The sequence below is a fragment of the Solanum dulcamara genome, chromosome 10 (genome assembly GCF_947179165.1).
Source record: "Solanum dulcamara chromosome 10, daSolDulc1.2, whole genome shotgun sequence".
In the NCBI taxonomy this organism is placed as follows: domain Eukaryota; kingdom Viridiplantae; phylum Streptophyta; class Magnoliopsida; order Solanales; family Solanaceae; genus Solanum; species Solanum dulcamara.
In genome coordinates, this window is record NC_077246.1 from 13,482,588 (window position 1) to 13,504,302 (window position 21,715).

The following is a 21,715-nucleotide window of genomic DNA, read 5'->3' on the forward strand; positions in this document are numbered from 1 at the left end:
TATGACATTTGAACAAATTCTCAACATCAACTTGAAATTTTAATTTGGAATCCCAAATTCACCACAAAGTGGTTGATAGCCCCGGTTTTGAACATCGGAATAGTTTTGAACAAAGAACTATCGAGGGTTCGAATTCCTCTCTCCCTTTTTTGCTAATTGAATAGATTTTTTCTTTAGTGGTTTTACCCAATTTGCTATCTGAAAGAAAAGGGAATGGCTCGGCTATCCCACCTAGCCAAGCTAGAAAAATAGATTAGATAAAATAAATGAGTTAAAAAAAAGAAGAATATTTAACCTGATTTCAAGATGTATGATTGAATCAAAGTAATTTGTACTTCATTCGAGCATTGGATCTTCTGTCTCATATCAATTAAGAGGGGTCATGGAACATAAAAGGTAGAATTTCATTTTCAAGTTTGTGATTTCAACTTTTTAAAATTTGAAACACGTGTCCATAATTTTTGCTCCAAGCAGCCCAACGATAGTCAAGGGTATGCTTATAGCTCATCCATTGTGAATACAAAAATTGTTGATACCTCACAAATATGATTATGTTATAGGTGGGTTAAATATTTAAATTTAGGGAAAATTATCGAATAAGCAAACATATACTAGTTAATTAGTTAATATAGCTATAATTTAGCTAATTTACAATTCACCACTAACACTAAGTGTTAATTACGGTTCGATTTTGTATAATTCGCATGTTTGTATAATTCAAAATCTGTATAACTTTTGTATAATGTAAACTTGTATAATATAATTTGCATAGCTGTTTAGAGTTCAGATGTTTGTATTTGTATAAATTTGTTATTTCAAATTTATACAAAAATAGTTCAATTATTCACAAATTATACAAACCCCTGAATTATACGAACACGCGAATTATACAACAAGACAACTTAAACTATAACTACAACCCTTAAATATGCAAACTATAGTAACAAAGCCTAATTAAATTTATTATAATGGCTATTTGTGAAATTTCCTCTTAAATTTTAACGGGATATCTCAACAAACTGTTAGATTTATGGTTTAGGACCAAAACAATACACTTATTGCATACATGGAGGTCTATTTCAGTAAAGGGGATATGTAAGGGACCAAAATATTCCAACGGCCATACAAAGGATCATTTTGATCATGAGAATGCATAACTCAAATCCCTGCAGAGACAAAACATACTAGGTGATCTCTTCTCATCTGTTGAAGTACCGGTGGATAGAGTTATCAGAACCTGTGTTAGTAGGAGGTAACATGTAACCCGTGGAATTAGTCGTAGTAAGTGCAAGTTGACCCGTGCCTATATATAAATAAGAAAAAGTACTGCTAAATCAGCCCCAATATACATTGAGCATATGGAAAAGCCTTTAACGTTCACGAATCTACAATCTGAACAAGAGTCAAGACATACCATCCACAAAACAGCCAAAAATGAAGGTTACAATGGGAAATTTTCAGTGTCAAATATATATGATTACATAACTTGAAAGAAATTGCGTGCAAGCAGATAATCTTAAAACATAGATTGAGGAAAATTTCACTAATTTCTGAAAGAATGTATCGAGACAACTTAATCTCCGAAAAGGACATCAGTCGATCTATTTTCTATGGAACCTGCCTTCAGAAAAAAAGGCACGAAAGTGAATACATATGAGTTTACAGGGTTTGAGCAGTAGAATGTTATCCTCCCTGTGCCAAAAACTAAACTCTGGATTGCCCCAGCTTTCGTTCGAACAAATGCTTGAGGAGGAATACTTGCAGAAAACTAACACAAATAAGAGCTGAAGACTCGAACAGAGCTTTGTACATTGCTCTCTTGCTCATTCCTTCATTCACTGCATTAGTAGGAATTACATCAGCATATTAAATATATAATAAGCATTGGATTATGCACAATTTCATGATTCTAGCAAAACTAGGGAGACAACTTTCATATAATGAAGTTTAAATTTGAGTTGCAGAAAGTAAAAAATCACATACTCCCTCCCATCCGTGTCAAGTTGTTTGTCTTACTTTTCTTGTGAGTCCGTTTCAAAAAAAATATTTCTTTCTTGATTTGACAACTTTTTAATTCTAACTTTACATATGGCATGTTTAAGACCACATTATTAAAGGGCATTTTGTACATTCCACGTATCTTTAGTTTAAGATCATCAGATTCAAAAGTCTTTTATACTTTCTTAAACTCCGTGCCAAGTCAAAACCAAATAAATAAATTGAAAGAGAGGGAGTAATATACAAGATGAAATCATATTCTCTTATTGTTTCTCATTGAGTCAACCCGGTGAGAATCTATACACAGGAAGGAATGATATTCTCTTGTTGTGCCTCATTGACACAACCTAATGAAAATCTAACTGGTAGGGTGTCACTGTAAAGGTGAAGTATTCAAACCACTGAACCCGGATATATAATGTAAATCCCAAGAAAACAACTGGAAAAGTGTATTGCATCAATAGGCTTAGCTTACAACGCGGATCAATTTACATCAACTTGAAGTTCATAGTGTTGGTGGATGCCCACATTGATGAGAAGAAGTGAACAACAATGTGGCTCAGCTGATTAACATTTACGCGAATTAACTTTAGGTAGGTCACAAGCATGACTCATGGATTTCCCAGTTAACCATTTAAATCTGAAGACTAGATAGACATCCCAAAAGAAGAAACTAGAAAGGAAAATTATCCTATTCTACATGCAAGCTAAAGGGAAACGAATTTTGATTTTTTATCACAAGTGAGTGTTGATGCAGTTGAAGCCGCATCATGTAAGAACTCATTAGCGAAACAAGAACACATTATATTAAATACCTATTGCTTGACGGTCTGTCTGAGCCTCTAACCAGTGCTGCTCAAACTGAATGTTGTACAAAGCTTCCTCTAGCTTTCCGATGTGCTCAAACAAAGGCTTGAAATGCTCTGCAGGTCACAGACTAATCAAGTTAATTCTTCTAACATAAAGCCAAGACTTACGATAAACCAAAGTAGAATGCGCACCATCTTTTGCATGCTCATCATGGTATACAAAGTGAGCAGAATGAAGATCGAAGTCAATGGTTTCATGATATGGCGACTTGTTAGTGAAACAGAAATGATAAATTCCTTCATGATGAGATGTAAACTCAGACTTCTCGCTAATTTTGTCACGAAGATCATGAATCTGTTCTCCAGAAGGCCCCTTCACCTAAAATCTCACCATCTCAGCAACATCAATTCAATAATCCTAGTACAGATAACTGACTAAACGATGGATAAAAGCTTAAACTTCTCAAGCAGAAAATGTACAAGTTGACTATAGAAGATTTCCTCCTCAAAAAAAGTAGGAAGAACCCTTTTGCAGAACTAACGACTACACAGAATCTTAAGAAACAACTGAACCGAGTACTCTTTGTATCAATATGAATCCATCAATTTAAAGCTCTGACATTCAAAATTTAATGAATATACACACTCTGTCGTAATTCAAATATATACGAAAGACAGTCGATTAACGGATAGCTTCTTTTTTTGATACTAATGTGATCAACGATAGTTTTCTAAATATATACTACATTTTAACTTTATTTATGCCGTATGTGTTAGCTTTCTAGAATAAAAATAAAAACAAACCTTTGCTAGTTCCATTTTTTTTTTTTTTTTTTTTTTTTTTGCAAAATAACAATGCCAGGGTTCTAAGCCCACTTTCTTAATCAACAAGTATACCAAATTAAGGAATTTACATATGCTTTTTGAATACTGTAACCAGAGAAAAGGAATATTAGTAGCTCAGTTTCATTTGGTCGACTACCTGAACTTTCACATCCCCTTCACCTACCCCCAATTTTTTGTTGGCTCAAATTGGATGGATAAACTTAATTGGGTAAAAAAGAAAGATTAAGGTGTAGAAATTGGTACCACAAGATCAACACCATCTTCACCATAATGCCAATCGCCCTCAGACTTGATGACAACAAATGAATAATGAACTGTTTCCCCCATTTCAACCTTATGAGAAAAGCATTCTTCTTTTTCAATTACAAATCTAATCCCAAATGCCCCATTCATGCTCATTGCAATCACCAATATTGATATTGTAACACCGATCCAAACTTGATATAAGCCATTTCTCATCTGCGAGTAAAATTTCAAAGTTCGATTTTACAAATCCAACAAAAAATTAATTAACATAAAAGAAGAAAAGACTTACCATTTTGTTTGTCTTGAAAGAAAAGAAGTGGAATTTTTAACAGGGAATTGCAAGTGTTTGACCAAGTTAAGGTAGAGCAGGGCACATGAAGTAAAAGGGACGTGCGAAGATGGAGTAAAGTACACAAATCTCCGAGAGATCGTTTTATGTTTTGCCCGACACAACAACCCGTTCGGGAGTTGGAAGTTTATGTACTACTAGTACCAAACCTCAACTTAAAACAATATCTTATTTAAAATAATTTTAGTTTTTTGTTTTTTAAAAAATAAAATTAAGTGAGCCAATTGTTGAGTTTTAAAGGTGTGAATGAGAAATAAAAGATTGTAACCTTTTCCAAAAATTTGCGATTTTTCTGAAAGATTGTGACTTTTGAGAAGAGTTGTGTTTGTTTCGATAAGCCACAATAAACATATATTCACACTATCCTTTGTTGTCTATAAATAGAGGATTGTCCTCTCATTTTTAAACACCGAATTTCTCCTTCTTCTGTATATATATATTTTCTTTCAAACAAAGTTGAGTCTTTGTATGATTTTGTTGCTGCCTTTTGAGTTCGCTGAAATTATTGAAGTTTGAGGTACCGCTATTTCTTTAATAGTTTATCCATTTTATATTGGGAGGAAATAATCCATAATTTCAGGTACAGTGAGGGCATTAAATTTCTTAAGAACACACAGTGAATTCTGTGGACTCGGATACTATTTTTTATTTCCATCTTTATTGTTTCTGGTTTGCTAACCTTAATACAGGAGGAATAACAAGCTTAAGGAATTTAATATTTTTTTCTGTATCTGAGATTTTTGGATTGGGTCACGACAAATCTTAGAAGTCATTGTCATGGTATTTATATGATTCTGCTATGTCTAAGTAAGTAGATTATGAAGGAATTTTAGACTTGATACTACAAAGTAGTATTTTTTTCTTACCATAACTAGTTAAATTAAAGATGATTAAGTTAAATAATGTGTTATTGTCTTAATATTTTTCACAAATTATTTTCAAAGATTTATTATCGTTGTGATAAAATTGGGTAGAGAAATACTTTTGTGTGTATTACATCCAATATTGGATGTATCTTTCAAGGATCTTAATCCAAGAACATAGATAGTAAGACGTTTTTTTTTCAGAAAAGAAAAGTTTAATATTCAATTTCAAAAATATAAAAACTTCATCGAATATTAAATTTGTTTCATAAAAGAAAACATTATTTGGTCTGACTATGTGGAAGCTCTATAGAATTTACCATTCATAGATTTAAAGTCAGTCCAACAAACTTGGTAATGAGGGAAAGTTTTTTGAAAAGAAAATCATATCCTTATGATTTTCTACTTCTGTTTTGGAGACTAAAACTTGTGTAGTTTTATACTCTGTGTGAAATTTGATTGTGTCTGATGTTTGGAAACTAAAATCTTTTGATATTCTACTCCTTTGGTTTGAAGAATATAAAAACTTCACCAATTTATTAAACACTGTGTTTGAATGAATATTCTAATTTGAAGAGTATAAAAACTTCATCAAGAATATAAACGGTAAACGATTTGAAGAATATAAAAACTTCATCGTTAACTAGAAACAATGTTGTGTTTTTGATTTTTGGAGATTAAAACCTCATGGTTTTCCGCTCTGTCTAAATTTGAAATTGATTTGAAGTCATAAAAACTTCATCAGCATTCAAAGTTCATTCAGTTGACGATTTAAAGAATATAAAAACTTCATTGTTAAGTAGAAACAAGTCGTACAAAGATGCAGTCTTTAGTGTTAGTATTTTCAATACTAAGTGATCTGTCTAATTGTGACAGAAGAAAAAAATATATAATAGTGACATAAAATTAATAATTATGTGCCTGCAATTGATGCCTCTATGAATTAAACTTTGACAATATGTAAAGATTGTCAGAGGAAATGGAAGCACTACAATTTTTTTGTAGAATATTATCTTTAAAAGAGGTTTATGCTGTCAATATGTATTTTGATAGTATACATTTGAAAGCATGAGAAAACAAATATGTGGAAAATTATTTTCAAATACTTGAAAATAAAATTTGCGATCATATTTAAAATATGGGGGTTCTTTGCTTGTGATAAAGAAAAAATTAACTTTGGTGTCTAATTTAAATGTGGAAGCACAAGATATGAAATTGAATGACATTCTTGTATTATGTTAGACCCACAAAATTCTTGGAGTATATTTTGGTCGTTGAGTTTCTCTTTTACTAGTATATGATATGATATGACTAGTATGAAACTACCAAATTATATATATATATATATATATATATATATATATATATATATATATATATATATATATATATACACACACACACACTTGTTCAAAAGAGTTGTGTTCTCTTATGAAAAAATATCACTTAAAATGTTGTGATCTTTCATGAAAATACATGTCTACTAAAATACAATTATTTGTATAGATATGAATATTGATAAAAAATCATTTGTCATGTTTTGTGTTATAAAGAAGCATTTGGTTCATATGCTCTTACTGGACCCGATGAGACTATGTTCATGGGTAATTCTGCAACAACCAAAATTGAAGAATATGAAAAGGTCCTCTTGGAAAGGACATCTAACAAGGTGTTGATTTTAAACAATATTGGCATTTGACAAAGTTGTAATAAGTAAGAAAAAATATCTGTAGGAAAAGATTAACCTCACGAAGGGTCTTTTCAAACTCAATATTTCTGGTCCTTCTTACTTTCTTGAGTCAAATTATTTATGGCATGAACGTTTGGGACATGTCAATTACAAAACCTTGTGCGACTGATCAACTTAGAAATTTTACCTAATTTTGAGTGCAATAAATCAAAATATCAAGTTTGTATCGAATCTAAGTATGCTAAGCATCCTTATAAATCTACAAAAGGAATGATCCTTAGAGTTGATTCACATTGACATTTGTGATATGAAGTCAACACCATCTCGTGGTGAGAAAATTATTTGATAATTTTTATTGTTGATTGCACTATTGTTATGTCTATTTGCTGAATGGTAATGATGAAGCAATGGAACTATTTAGGCAATATAAAAAATGAAGTTGAAAATCAGTTGGGTAAAAAGATAAAAAAGATAAGAAGTGATAGAGGTGGAGAGTATGAATCTCATTTTACAGAAATATGTTTGAAAAATGAAATCATCCATCACACTAATGTCCCTTACTCACATCAATCTAATGGAATTATAGAAAAGAAAACCGATCTTTAAAGGAAATAATGAATGCCTTATTTATAAGTTCAGGTTTTACCACAAAACTTGTGGGGAAGGCATCCTCACAGTAAAATACAATCTATTCCATATGAGAAATGAAAAGAAAGAAAGACCAACTTGAAATATTTTAAAGTATGGGGGTGTCTAAGTTCCTAAACATAAAAGGATCACAATAGGACTTAAGACTGTTGATTGTGTTTTCATTGGATATGCTACAAACAACAAAGCATGTCGATTTTTGGTTCATAAGTCTGAACATTCGGATATTCATGACAATACGAAAATTGAAGAACCAAAGGAGAATGTACCTAATAAAGAGATTCCAAGGCGTAGTAAACGTCAAAGGACATCTACTTCATTTGGATATGATTTTGTAACATTTCTTCTTGAACATGAGCCTCAAACATTCAAAGAAGTTATGTCTGCTGCGGACTCATCCTTTGGAAAGAGGCTGTCAATAGTGAGATTGATTCAATCTTGAACAACTATACTTGGGAATTGGTTAATCTTCCATCAGAAAACAAATCTTTGGGTTCAAAATAGATTTTCAAAAGAAAAATGAAAGCTGATGGAACTATTGACAAATATAAGGCAAGACTTGTCGTTAAAGGATTTAAACAGAAAGAAGGCCTTGATTATTTTGATACATACTCACCTATAACTAGGATTATATTCATTCTAATGTTAATTGCACTAGCTGCAGTATATGGCCTTGAAATCCATCAAATGAATGTAAAAACAACTTTCTTAAATGGAGAATTGGAGGAAGAAACTTATATAGAACAACCCGAGGGCTTTGTGGTTCCTAGTAAATAAAATAAAGTTTGCAAACTTGTTAAGTCACTTTATGGACTAAAACAAGCACCCAAACAATGGCACGCGAAGTTTGACCAAACCATGTTGACAAATTGATTTAAGATTAATGAGTGTGATAAATGTGTTTACATTAAACACACTCCAAACAAAGTTGTTATTGTTTGCTTATATGTGGATGATATGCTAGTAATGAGTAACAACATTGCAAACATAAATACTACTAAGCGTATGCTTTCTAGTAAATTTGATATGAAATATGTAGGAGTTACCGATTTGATATTGGGAATTAAGATTCACAAAACTCCTCAAGGTCTAGCATTGTCTCAAACTCATTATATCCAAAAGGTAGAAAAGTACAAGTGCTTACACTTTAAAAGTACAAAAACACCAATTTATGTGAACCTCGATCTTGCTAAGAATAAAGGTGAAGGTCAGGCTCAATTGGATTGTGCAAGACTATTGAGAAGTTTGATGTACATCATGAACCGTACTCGACCAGATATAGCTTGTGCTATAAGTAAATTGAGTCGATACATAAGTAATCCCAACCAAGATAATTAGATGGCAATGAAATGAGTTTTGGTGTAGTTAAAACATACTCAAAACTATATTTTGCATTATAACAAATATTCAGTAGTACTAAAAGGATGTAGTGATGTAAATTGAATCACCGAGTCAAATAAAGTAAAATCCACGAGTGGATATGTATTTACTCTTGATGGAGGAGCAGTCTCTTGGAAATCTTTCAAACAGACATATATCGCTCGCTCTACAATGAAATCTAAGCTTATCACTCTATATAAGGTTGGTGAAAAATCTCAATGGCTCCGAAATTTCTTGAAAGATATTCTTTTTGGCTCAAGTATTTAGCACCAGTATGCATTGTGATAGTCAAATTGCAATATGTAGGGCAGGGAGCATGATATAAAACGAAAAGTCTCATCATATAGAACGAAGACACAATACCGTTAGACAACTACTCTCTAGTGGAATTATCATAATTGACTATGTAAAGTCAAAGGATAATGTGTCGGATCCACTTACAAAAGGCATAACTAGAGAGGGAGTTGAAGAGATCATCAACGAGAATAGGACTATGGACGAGGACAAATCATCGTGATGGTAACTCTATCTAGAAGACCAGAGATCCCAAGATCTAGGTTCAAAGAGATCAAACGAAGTCATTGATAACGATTCAACATTGTCAAAATAATTTTTATGATCCATTCTCATGATGTGACACTCTTCAGTAACAAGGATAAGGCATTAGGACCTTTTAATGATATCTAAATTTGATACAGGACATATCAAATGGTGTTTCTACGGGATAACACATTTAGATATCACCTATGTAAGTGTGAAGTGTAAGCCGCTTCAAGGATAATCCGGTTAGGCCAGTTCGCTACGCACTTATGAACCAAGAAGTGTTCATGGCTGAAACGAACAAAACAATGAGAACCAAAAATAGTTAAAGGATTGATTTTGCGACTTATGTTGTTTAGGTATACACCAAAGCTCGATGATTCAAAGATATCAAATCTACCGATTGACCGAGTATATTTGATATATGTTCACTATGGAAAGTTTAAAGGAAAAACCTACTTATCCAGATGCAATTAATTCTTACTTACAAATCACACAGTTTTTCATGCATATGTTTTAACAATAGCCATTCCCCATTCATGTGGGGGATTGTTGGGTTTTAAAGGTGTGAATGGGAAATGAAAGGTTGTGATCTTTTCGAAAGGTTGTGACTTTCCTAAAGGTTGTGACTTTTTCAAAAAGTTGTGACTTTTTTGAAGAGTTGCGACTTTTCTGAAAGATTGTGACTTTTGAGAAGGGTTGTGTCTGTTCCGATAAGCCACAATAATCACCTGTTCACACTACTCTTTTTTGTCTATAAATAGAGGATTTTTCTCTCATTTTTAAACATCGAATTTCTCCTTCTTCTGCATATATATTTTCTTTCAAACAAAGTTGAGTCTTTGTGTGGTTTTGTTGCTGCCTTTTGAGTTCACTGAAAATTGAAGTTTGAGGTACCGCTACTTCTTTAATAGTTTATCCGTTTTATCTTGGGAGGAAATAATCCATAACCTCGGTACAGTGAGGGGATTAAATTCCTTAAGGATATACAGCGAATTCTGTGGACTCGAATACTGTTTTTATTTCCATCTTTATTGTTTCTGGTTTGCTAACCTTAATACAGGAGGAATAACACCAATTTCGTAAATAACGCTACTATAAGTGCTAATTGCTCAATGAAACAATTGTTTCAATATTTATATAAATTGTCCGAGATTAGTTCTGGATACATATGTCTGATTTGGGTGATTAGAGTATCTTAGATACAGGAGTCTTGTGTGCTCATATATAGATACAAGAGCCTTGTGTGCTCAGATACAAATGCACGAACCTCATGTGCTCAAATACAAATGCACGATCCTTGTGTGCTCAAATACATATACAGAAGCCTTGTGTGCTAAATACAAATACATGAGCCTTGTCTGCTCAAATACAAATACATAAGTATTGTGTGATCATATATAGATATGGCGAGCCTTGTATGCTCGATTACTCAGAGCCTTTAGGCTAGATAGATATACAAAGTGTATGGGCTAGCCAATTACATTGAGCCTATGGGTCAGACAGTTATACAGATGGCCACATGGCCAGGTGGGTGCCAATAGGGGTATGTAGATTGATCTTGCGCCTGGCGGGCTTATGAGGGTCCAGGTAGGTGGTATTGATTATTATTTGTACCTATCGAGCTTATGAGGGACGATCAAATTATTGTTTGTTGATTGTTGTATGATTTGTTTTAGTTACCGTTATGTTGTATTGTGTTTATTCCCAACTCATATTCCCGAGTACATTCAATATTTGATGATATCATATTAGCTCAATCCAATTAAGTTGATTGTTGATTTTGTTATGGTTTTAAGGGTTAAGACATGAACTGATAAGTTTGTTCTACCTTACCCCTAACTCACTATTTGAGTATTTGTAACACTTTATGGTGTCAGTTAAGCTATTTGGAGATCCAAGAGCCGGTAAGCACACTCAAATTATCTTTAACTCTCATATTTTACTATGTATCACATTTTTATGTTATCTGCTTAGTTATATTATTTACCTTGTATACTTGATACATTATTTTGTATTGACATTCCGAGCCTGGGGATGCCGCACTCATTCATGCAAGTCCTGACTGGTAGCAAGCCTCGTCTATAGTGTTGCCGAGTTTCAGCAGATTGGCCAGCTCCACTTCTTTCGGAGTTGCCAGATTCAGAGATTTGTCTGTCTTTTTCTATATATAGCTTATGGGTAGGTTGGGATCCTATCCTTGCCATATATAATATTCTTAGAGTTTTTCAGACTTTGAATTTTATTGATGTGCGTTGTCGGTCATGTTAGCCTAGTTGTTTTATTCTTTTAGCACAACTGCATGATAGCCTTGATCGTATATGTATATATGTGTTTAGCGTATAAATTTTCAGATATTATGATGACCTCGACAACTTACATGGCGTTACTTGATTTTAGACAGCACGATTGCCTTGACGGCCTAAGCAGAATTTAGTTTATGATTATTGAGATTAGCTGAGTTTATTGCAGATTATGTTGACATGGTTCTTGTCTGCGGAGAGCTTAATAGTGGGGTTATACTTTATACTTGTTTAACTTTTTATTATTTTGTGGTTGGTATTACGATAGTAATGTAGTTGTCCAGCAAAGATCGACTCAAGTCTAAGTTGGCACCAGGTGCCAGTTGCGCTCTTAAGTTGGGCATGACATATATATATCAAATTTCTCTTATAAATAGTCATTTTTTAATGCGGAAACAAAATTTAGGTTAAAAATACTCCTAACTAAAACGCAGAAGAACTCTACTGCAGTACAAGTATAATACCAATACACTGTGTGTTGAATACTTGATGGGCACAATTAATTGCTCACAACTTGAATTTTATCATTTTAAAATGAGGACCAACTTCAGCCAAACAACTCTTTACACTCAACACTTTATTTCACTTACACTTTAACGACCTTTCTTTGTTGCTCTATTGTTACTCACTTGCTCTCACACTTCACACTTGATGACTCAATTCTTACTTACTTTGGTACTCATTCTTTACTTTGATACTCTTACATTTCAAATGGACCATCTCTAATTATTAGTGATGATTGAAGAATCTAGTAGGAGTATTTACTACTCTCTTCTAGAATGTTACAAACTATCTAGTTTTAGAATTACACTTCTACTTATTTCTAGACTAGAGTTGTTCTTTCTACAACCTTTATAGACTTCTCTCTCTACAAACTCTGTATAAGCTTTCATTCTAGAGCTATTCTTCAATTCTCTACAAATTTTGAATATTCTAAATTCTTCTTTGAAATATCTTGAATATTAAGTTAGTGATGACCCCCCTCCCCTTCAATACTACCTCTATTTGTTCTTTGATATTAATATTTCAGATATTTTAAAGAAGAATGTTGATTGTTCAAATAACTATAAGGAGTTAAAAGGAGAATTCTTGAATGAGAATTCTATTACATAACAACTATTACATAGTTTATAAATAGAGTTTTGGGGCCTAAACACTAATGTTTTATTTCTCATCCGGTGGATAGTATTGCTTTGGTGGCAGAGCATACTTCAAGGGGCATCAATCTTTTTCGAAAAAGATCTATCTGTAGGGGCCTGCATACCAGGAAGTTCGACTATGGGTGAAGCTCTCTATACTAACGTGAATGATGATTTCATTCTCAAGGCTTGTAAGGGAGGCCACAATCATAATTACGAGTTCGACATAACCCATTAATTTTGACATGTATTTAATTTTAAAAAATTCTTGAATATGTACAAAAAATTATTTAGAACACGGTAAATAAATAAAAAATATGATTCTTGAATCCACCTTTGAATACTCCAAATGAGATCTTTAATTGAAGATGTAGGGTACTTACTACTAGGGGTGCTCACGGTTCGGTTTGGATCGGTTTTTATTTAAAAAATAACCAAACCAATTGAGTCGGTTATTCAAATTGTCAAATCAAACCAAACCAAACTATATCGGTTTTTACTATTCGGTTTTTGTCGGTTTTTATCGGTTTTTGTCGATTTTTAAATCACCTTGTAGACACTAGTCACTATTTGAATTTAAATTTATTTGAAATAGTATTGCCAAGAATAGTCACTCCTAAAACTAAACTCAGGAGCATAATTATTCTTAGCAATGATGATATGAAGTCCACATTTTGTTTACTTTTACTTTGGGTCCAACCATGCAAGATGGACTCATTTCATTAGAAGTCCATCAAAATATTTTGACCCAATCTAGTATAATTCAAAAGCATGGCCAAGATCAAGAATATAAAAATTCAATATAAATTGTATTTTTTCATAAAAAAATTAAAATACACACACATATATATACAAATTTAATTTTTAAAATATGTATATATAAAGTCGGTTTGGTTCGGTTTTTTCGGTTTTTTTTAGACTTGAAACCAAAACCAAACCAAATATAGTCGGTTTTTAAATTTAAAAACCAAACCAAATCAAACCAAATAAATGTCGGTTTTTTTTCCGGTTTGATTTGGTTATCGGTTTGGTTCGATTTTTTGATTTTTCGTGTTCAGCCCTACTTACTACTTACTCCATCAGAACTTTAGTGGTAAAAGAAAACTATTATATTATATTATATATTATTGGAAAAAATCTTAAATATGCTATTGGATTTTGAGAAAAGACTCGTCTATGTCATCCGTTAAGAGTTTGATTCAATTATGTCATTTTCGTTTGAGAAAAGGCTCATCCATGCAGCTATAAGTTTATTGAAAATCACATCCGATTTTGCAAAAACATTTTGTCCACATGACTAACGATGATTCAGTCAAGTCATTAGTTTTTTTTTTTAAATCAGCCAAAATTATAAAACCCATTTGAATTTTTTTTAAAAACCCGAATTATAAATTCACCCAATTTTTGTGTATTTTCTAAAAGATAATAATAATAATTTTTTTTTAAAAAAAGTGTCCTTTATTTTTAAAGTTTAAATTTTTGTATGTCTTATTTAATTTCATTCACTTTTTTTGGTATTCACCCGAAATTAACTTATTTTAAATACAAGACATTTGAAATTAAACTTGAAATTAAGTCAAAGAAAAAATGAAGAAAATTAAAGAAATATATAAAATCAATAGAAAATGAATTGCATTTATTTGAGAAAATTTTAAATACAAGGCAAAGAAAATTTTAAAAGTTGCATGTATTTGAGAAAAGTTTTGGGTGGGTTTATAATTTTTTTTTTTTTAAAAAATAAATAGTTCAAATAAGTTTTAGAAATTTGGCTAATTTTTAAAAATAGAAAAAATAATTATAATGTGGCCGAATCATCATTCGCCACGTGGATAAAATGATTTTTGCAAAATGGAATGTGGTTTTCAATTAACCTATAATTGTATGGATGAACCTTTTCTCAAACTGAAATGAACCAAACATAAATGAACCAATAGCATAAATGTGTTTTTCTTAAAGTTCAATAGCATATTTGAGTCTTTTTCGTATATTATTTAACCCATGTTTCATGTCCTATTACAATCTAAAAGCAAACATGCTATTGATACTAGGAGGACAGACCTAAACAGAACAGAGAATGGAAAGCTACCCTTGTCACTGCGGAAAAAGAGTGCTTCATACACTGGGACATTCACTAAAACTATTAATCCACATAGAATGACATGTGGCACAACATTTTCCACTCCTTCTAGTGTTGTTGCATCCATAACAAGTTTCTTGATTCCCCAAATGAAACTAATTAGATTAAGCAATGCAAGTGTGGCTGTGATTGTAAACATGGCAGATGAGTTTCCAAACTCCATGATCTCTTGTTCGTATCTACTCTGTACATCGTCGTCTACTACCTTTGTTGTGAGCGCAAATGCTGTCTGAGAGAAGCCTAATTGCTTGGTCACTGCATCTATGAACGCGAAGAAGTATGAAGTTGTCCTTCGAATCATCACCATTCTTTGCAAGTTCCACCATGACTTAGGTGTGTCACCACAGCTTATGGATTCAGCCAAGGAATACGCAAACTTGGCGGTGAAAACATACGCAAAAGGCAAGAACCATAGGCTTGACACCTACGACATAACAAGTGATGAAGACATAATTAAGCAAATAAAAATATATATGAACTTTTAGATGAGATTCACATACAATATAATATCTGATCTGTCAAGGTGCTGGTCATGAAAAAAGTAAGGCCCGCACATAAAAGATGTGATTGAAGACTATATTAACGAATAATAAAAGACATAATACATAAATATACCCTTTATCTGACATCTATGTCCTCCAATTTTGGGTGTACACAAGTAGGTACTTAAACTTATATAAGTTGAATAAGTAGACACACACAACCTATATGGCATAATACATGTAGAACACCACCTATGATATCACATAGGACGCGAATTGCCACATAGGACGCCAAATAGGATATGTGTGTCTACTTGTTCAAGACTATACAAGTTTAAGTGCTTAGTTATGCACACCCAGAGTTGGAAGGGCCAGATGAAGTCAAGTTAAAAAACACATTTATGTATTAAGTCATTAATAAAATTGTGCTCTTTTACAAACTTTTACAAACTTTTAAATAAGATGATGACATAAGTTGATTACCTCTGGAAATAGGGGGATGCCATGAAGCAGAGAGAGAGAAGGAACCAACAAATAAGTTAGTGTGGGAACTGATAGAGGGGCCCAAAGAAGGTAAATGCAATATCCCATTTGGGCACCAAATTTGATTTTGCCATGGCCATATATGAAGGGGCAATATTTGGATATGAAAATCTGGAACATGCCTTCTGACCATCTCTTATGTTGAACAAGAGCAACATCTAATATTGTTGGAGCAACACCCAAAAAAGCAGGTTTAGTTGGATTATAATACACTGATTTCCATCCTCTGCATTGGGTTGTTAATCCTGTGAGTATATCTTCCACAGGAAACCCATACATCAGCCCCATCTGGGAAAAAAAGTGGGAAAAATCAAACATACGTCTTTTTTGTGCTTGTGTGTGTAAGTTTTTGGGTTTTGGCTTCAAGTATCCACTTTTTGTGACCCATTGGTTTAACTATCTAGATTTCTATTGAAGATTCAATTTTAGGGCTCGAACTCGAAACATCTATCAAAACAGGAAGAATCTTTACCATTCCACTACACCCTTTGGGGGTATTCATATGTACATTGAAAAAAAAACTCAAATATATCATCAAATTTTGAGAAAAGATTCATTTATGTAATCTATTAATAGTTGGGCTCAATCATGTCATTGTAGTTATAGAATGGGCTAATTCGTGCCATTATTTTTCAACGGTCAAGTTTTGTAGTTTTGCAAAACCATTTTTCCCACGTGGCCTCTTAGTAGAGGTTTACGTCACCAAAATTAAATTGGTAAAGAAAAAGTTCAAATATGTTGTTGAACTTTTAGAAAAAGATTCATCTATATGATTGAATTAATACCTGTTTTCCCCATTGAGTCCCCTCTTCATAGCTACAATTTGCAACAACTTTTGATGCTTCCTCCAATTCTTCTACAGTTTTACAGGTGGATTTTTCTCCCAAGTTGTTATTCCATTCAAAAGTTTGATCCTCAGAGAATTTTCTTCCACAAAGACTTTCCCTTCTGTGAAAACAACCAGTTCCACAGTACAAAGCTGCTCCATAACTTCCCAGACCAGCAAGCTCAATCTACATAGAGATTTGAATTTCTAAATTCATCAAATTGTCTTATAATAATAGTACTTCATTTTCGATACACCAATAAGAGTTGAGAAATGAAATTGTAACTTCATTTTTACAACTTACATCATGAGTAACTCGAGCCTCATTTCCGTAAATATCATTCTTGGTTGCATTATTATAACGCTGAGGATACTGAACGTAAGCTATCTTATGCCCTTGATTTTCGTCCATGAAGAAGCACAATGATTCTCGTATTGCATCTGGATCGTTTGAGTACATGTCACAATCCAAGTTAAGAATGATAGGTGCATTGCTTATTTGTGACGAAACTCGTATCTACACACATAAAAAAATTGTACAGTCAAATGTATACGATTGAAATCCTTAAAAAGATTATAGCTAAGAAATTCACCAATGAGTTCATTGATCCAGCCTTGAAGTTGTGTGGCCAATTTGGTTTTTTCTCTCGCGACATATAGACAAGCGTTGGCAGTCGATTTCCTTCCATGTCGATCATGTTATGATCCCTTCCATCTATTAGAATCTGTAAAGATACAAATTACATCTCTCTTTTCTGTTTTCTCTTCATTTTCGACCTTAATTAATAATTGTTACAGTGACAAAAAGAATATGATGTACTAGCAATTACCTGAACAATTGACTGGTGATGTTGTTTTGTAACTGTAGTGTTCCATTCTGAGAACCCTTTGTGCTGAGTCTTAATTTCATTGGGAATTTTACCACTTTCTATAGCTGCTTCAATCCTGGTTTTCATATCTTCATATAATTTCTGAAAAAAAGTTTACAAAGGAACAAATTTATTTGGATGAGCTAAGTTATGGTCTTAAACTAAAAATATGTAAAAGTTTACTAAAATGTCTTTTAATCTTGTAACCTTAAGTATGTTATATGGAAAATTATAATTAAATACTTATCAAGAAAAGAAGAACACATTTTTGTAAGTCAAACAAATTAAAATGGAGGGAGTGTCGTTTGATCCATTTTGATTCAATCCATTTAACTCGGAGTAAACTTTAGCAGGTTGAGTCCAGGGGCGGAGCCAACTAGGTACTAGGGGGTTCATCTGAAAATTATAGTAATATTTATACTTGGTTAAAATTATTATTTATATATATAGAGAGAGAGCGAGTAGATGTTAAACACCATTCAGTTAGTTCGTGTGTTTAATGTTTTTCATATTTTGAACTATTTAGTAAAAATTCTGACTCTACTATTAAATAAATCATTACTTAATTATTAATGTGAACTCAACTCCTATGTCAGTTCGAACTTGACGGGTCGTTCGTTCGTGTGGAGAATCTCTCTCGTTACTCAGGATTTTTCTCAGTTGATCCGATGGATCACCCTGGGTTACTGAAGAGTCGTCCGACTTCTCGGTGACCGAATAAGAGAGGGTTTTACCGCTTTCTCTTATCTCCAGCACTCTCGCTTATTTGTCACCTCTAACAATACTTTTCAAACTTTTTTTTTTGTTCTTTCAAAAAAGGCAAGTTCTCACCTTTGTATTGAACCATTCTTGTGCAAAAACTTTATCATCTAAGTTGGAGGCATCATGTTGAAAATATGCAGCAGGGGACCTAGGTTCCACCTTGAATCTCTTGCAGAAAGGTATCCAATATTTTGAGAATTGAGAGGCCTCAAGAAGAGCATAAAAGGTGTATTGTGAAGCCCCATCATCAGAAAGATAAACACTCAACTTTTGAGTAGGATAATTATATGATATGACTGACAATACTGTGTTAATCACCAGTGTTGGAGGTTCCATTATTGGATCTGCTGTACAAACGAATATGTCTACGTCTGGCAACTTCTCCTCATATCTGCAAACAATAAAGTCAAAACAATTAAGGGTCGCTTCATAACTGGTTTCGAGATGAGTTATACAAGTATTACATTAAGCTGATTAGAAGTTAAGTTATTTATGTATATAACATTACGTAATGTTATATGGTCACCATTCACCAAACACAATATTTTGGATATATACATATATTGAAAATCACTAAATAAGTACTCCTTTCTTTTAATTTAATTTAAGAAATAAAATAAAATCTTGTGATTTTAAATTAAAAATATGTATAGTTCTTTAAATTTTATGATCTTAAACTTGAAATCTAGAATTTTGAAAATTAAAAAAAAAACTCTGTTATATAAAAAGAGTCTTTTTTGGAAACAAACTAAACAGAAAAGTAAGACAGTAAAATTAAAATGAAAAAAAGTAGATACTATTAAGTTGGAACCCAACCAATCAAAATAAGTTGTGAGAGAACTTTGAATACGAACTCAAAATATTTAAATCATGAATTCAATTTGGATTTTGAGCAACAGAATAACAAGAAAAACACAAAGCTTTCAAACAGGGTCAAAATGTGAAAAATCAACAAATTGAGATCTTACTATTATTCAACAAATAGTAACTTAATATAGTATTTATTGAAATTTAGTAAGTTTCAACGAAGGAAAGTCAAACCTGAAGGAAAGTCTGTTGTTATATGGATAAGTATATATAACATGCCAACGAGCAGACTGAGTGATAATCCAATAGATACCAAAGCTAAGTTCAGCTAAGAACATGCCTATCCATGCCAATCTCCCAGATTCATCTTTCTTTGGCATATTAATTAATCTGTATAGCCATATTAACCAAATACCAACAAATATTGTTGAACCAAATAACTTGTATATATTTTTTCCTGTAGCTTCTTTTGACTCAAATAATGGAAGATGCAAAGTTTCTTCCCCCATTTCTCTCCAAGATACACACAGACAGAGTAACAAAAACTTTATACAGATGCTTTATTATTATATTACAGAGTTTAGATATGATTGACTATGGGCGGCTAAATATGCATTACATATCACCCGTTTTAAAATCTTTTTTTTATCCATCCATTTTAATTTGTTTAACTTATTTTGACTTAAAATTTAAAAAATTAAAGAAAATTTTAAATTTTATGATCTTAAATTTAAAAATATATCAACATATTTTTTAATCTTATGGTCTTAAATATGTTAAAATTAAAAAAAAATGCTAAAAAGGAAAATAGTCATTCTTTCTAAAATAGATTAAAAAGTAAAGTATGACAAATAAATTGAAACCTTTTTTCGTTAAGTCCGTTTAATAAAGAACGTCTCCTCTCTATTTTAATAGTTTTTTTAATTTTAAGTTTCAATCTAGCATGTTTAAGACAATAAAATTAAATAATATTTTGATATATTTTACATATTTTTTTATTTAAGATCATAAATTTTAAAAGGAAAAATCTAAATTTTTGTATTAAATTAAAATTAAATAAATAAAATTTAAAAGGTGAAAGTATTGACTAATTTACTATTTGTATTTGTAGCTTACTAGATGCGGCAGTTTTGTTGCTTTTATCAACTTAGGAGGACCACATTAGAATAATTATACACGGCGGTCGGGCCCGAATGTTCTAATTATAAATTCATGTGAATCTAATAATTTTGCTTAATATAATATTTTTATCATCTCAATTTAAATGTTATATATTTTTATTGTTATTATCATATCTTATAGTATTTTTGATATAAATTTGCATTCACATCCAAATTTTAAAAATTTTACTCTCAAAAATCAAATAGTGTATAAATTGAGCTAGAGAGAATAAAAAATATTATTGTAAATTTAATTATTATAATTTTTATTTGAGATCGCTCCTGACATTATAAATTTCAAATATTAAAAAAATACTATGTATTTTGTTTTTTGAATGACAAAAAAGGAGTATGTAATATATCATATATGTGTCACTGTCAGAAATCGGTGTGTCACTGCGTAGCAACTTAAACAAGGATAAATTATACTTCCTCCGTTCTAAAGAAAAAATGACCTATCTTTATTTTTATTCTGTTGATAATACGTTAATTTTAGTTTTTTTATGTGATATATTTAAGACCATAAGATTAAATAATATTTTAATATATTTGACATAATTTTAATTTAATTTCACAAGATTGAAAAGTCTTCTTTATTTTCTTAAATTTTGTGTCAAGATAATAGTAAGTAAATATATATTTTTATATTTTATAATATATGTTAAATTGATTTTTATATATTTATATATTTAATTAATAAATATAATAATTTTGACAAATATATAACTTATTATCTCTTTTAAAAGGAAGTGGAAATGAGACTACAAAAGAATTAACAACTTGCCTCTACCAAGTGATGTGAAACAAAAGGACAAACTTGTAAGTCCAGCTTTTCCGTCTACGACAAAAATACCGCAACGAAATATCTTGTGCTTTGACGTCATTGATAACAATTTTTTATTTTTATTTTATAATACAATTGATATTAGTTTGGCTTAACGATGACATGACCTGAATTCATATTAGGATAGAAGATTAGTACATAGTCTCGTTATTCTTTCGTATTAGTAGGCGCATTAGCGCACTATAATTTCTTGTGCTCTGACTTCTGTTACTATCTCTCTATTACTTTTTGAACTTTGATTACTCTATTTTATCTTTGTCGCTTTCGTTATTTGCGTTATTCGTTATTTGCTTTTTCATATCTCTTTGAACTTCTTAGCTTTATTTGACCTCTTTTTATGCTTCTTTTGAGCCGAGGGTCTCTCAAAAACAGCCGTCCTACCTTGGTAGGAGTAAAATCTGCGTACACTTTATCCTCTCCAGATCCACGTTGTGGAATTTTACTGAATTGTTGTTGTATATTAGTTTGTGTTAC

The 21,715-nt window shown here is 31.7% G+C and overlaps 2 protein-coding genes across 3 annotated transcripts; both read right to left on the reverse strand.

Moving 5' to 3' along the window:
- Positions 1 to 1,346: 1,346 nt before the first annotated feature.
- On the reverse strand, positions 1,347 to 4,371 carry LOC129871579 (transmembrane emp24 domain-containing protein p24beta2). The gene is made up of 5 exons (XM_055946536.1): positions 4,189 to 4,371; positions 3,897 to 4,112; positions 3,000 to 3,186; positions 2,814 to 2,921; positions 1,347 to 1,838 (listed from the first exon to the last, which is right to left on the reverse strand). Exons 1-5 carry the CDS (start codon positions 4,189 to 4,191, stop codon positions 1,705 to 1,707), a joined length of 648 nt encoding a protein of 215 aa, XP_055802511.1. The 5' UTR covers positions 4,192 to 4,371; the 3' UTR covers positions 1,347 to 1,704.
- A 10,348-nt stretch (positions 4,372 to 14,719) lies between these two features.
- Positions 14,720 to 19,816, reverse strand: LOC129870398 (cellulose synthase-like protein E6). Of its 2 annotated transcripts, XM_055945171.1 has the most exons (8): positions 19,472 to 19,816; positions 18,500 to 18,821; positions 17,630 to 17,770; positions 17,393 to 17,524; positions 17,104 to 17,316; positions 16,759 to 16,986; positions 15,914 to 16,261; positions 14,720 to 15,372 (listed from the first exon to the last, which is right to left on the reverse strand). In XM_055945171.1, the coding sequence occupies exons 1-8, from the start codon at positions 19,744 to 19,746 to the stop codon at positions 14,815 to 14,817; spliced, it is 2,217 nt and encodes a 738-aa protein (XP_055801146.1). In that variant the 5' UTR covers positions 19,747 to 19,816; the 3' UTR covers positions 14,720 to 14,814. The 2 variants fall into 2 exon arrangements, with proteins under 2 accessions (XP_055801146.1, XP_055801147.1); XM_055945172.1 differs by lacking the exon at positions 15,914 to 16,261.
- Between the last annotated feature and the right edge of the window lie 1,899 nt (positions 19,817 to 21,715).

What these genes read in the sequence shown, in the direction of transcription:
- LOC129870398 (XM_055945171.1), bottom strand. Translation starts at nt 19,746, where the DNA reads ATGGGGGAAGAAACTTTGCATCTTCCATTATTTGAGTCAAAAGAAGCT. An exon ending in AACAACAGACTTTCCTTCAG is followed by an intron (nt 18,822 to 19,471) that starts GTTTGACTTTCC and finishes TATTGTTTGCAG; the next exon opens with ATATGAGGAGAAGTTGCCAG. An exon ending in AGGCTCGAGTTACTCATGAT is followed by an intron (nt 16,987 to 17,103) that starts GTAAGTTGTAAA and finishes ATCTCTATGTAG; the next exon opens with ATTGAGCTTGCTGGTCTGGG.
- LOC129871579 (XM_055946536.1), bottom strand. An exon ending in TGATGAGCATGCAAAAGATG is followed by an intron (nt 2,922 to 2,999) that starts GTGCGCATTCTA and finishes TGTGACCTGCAG; the next exon opens with AGCATTTCAAGCCTTTGTTT. An exon ending in GACAGACCGTCAAGCAATAG is followed by an intron (nt 1,839 to 2,813) that starts GTATTTAATATA and finishes CTACTAATGCAG; the next exon opens with TGAATGAAGGAATGAGCAAG.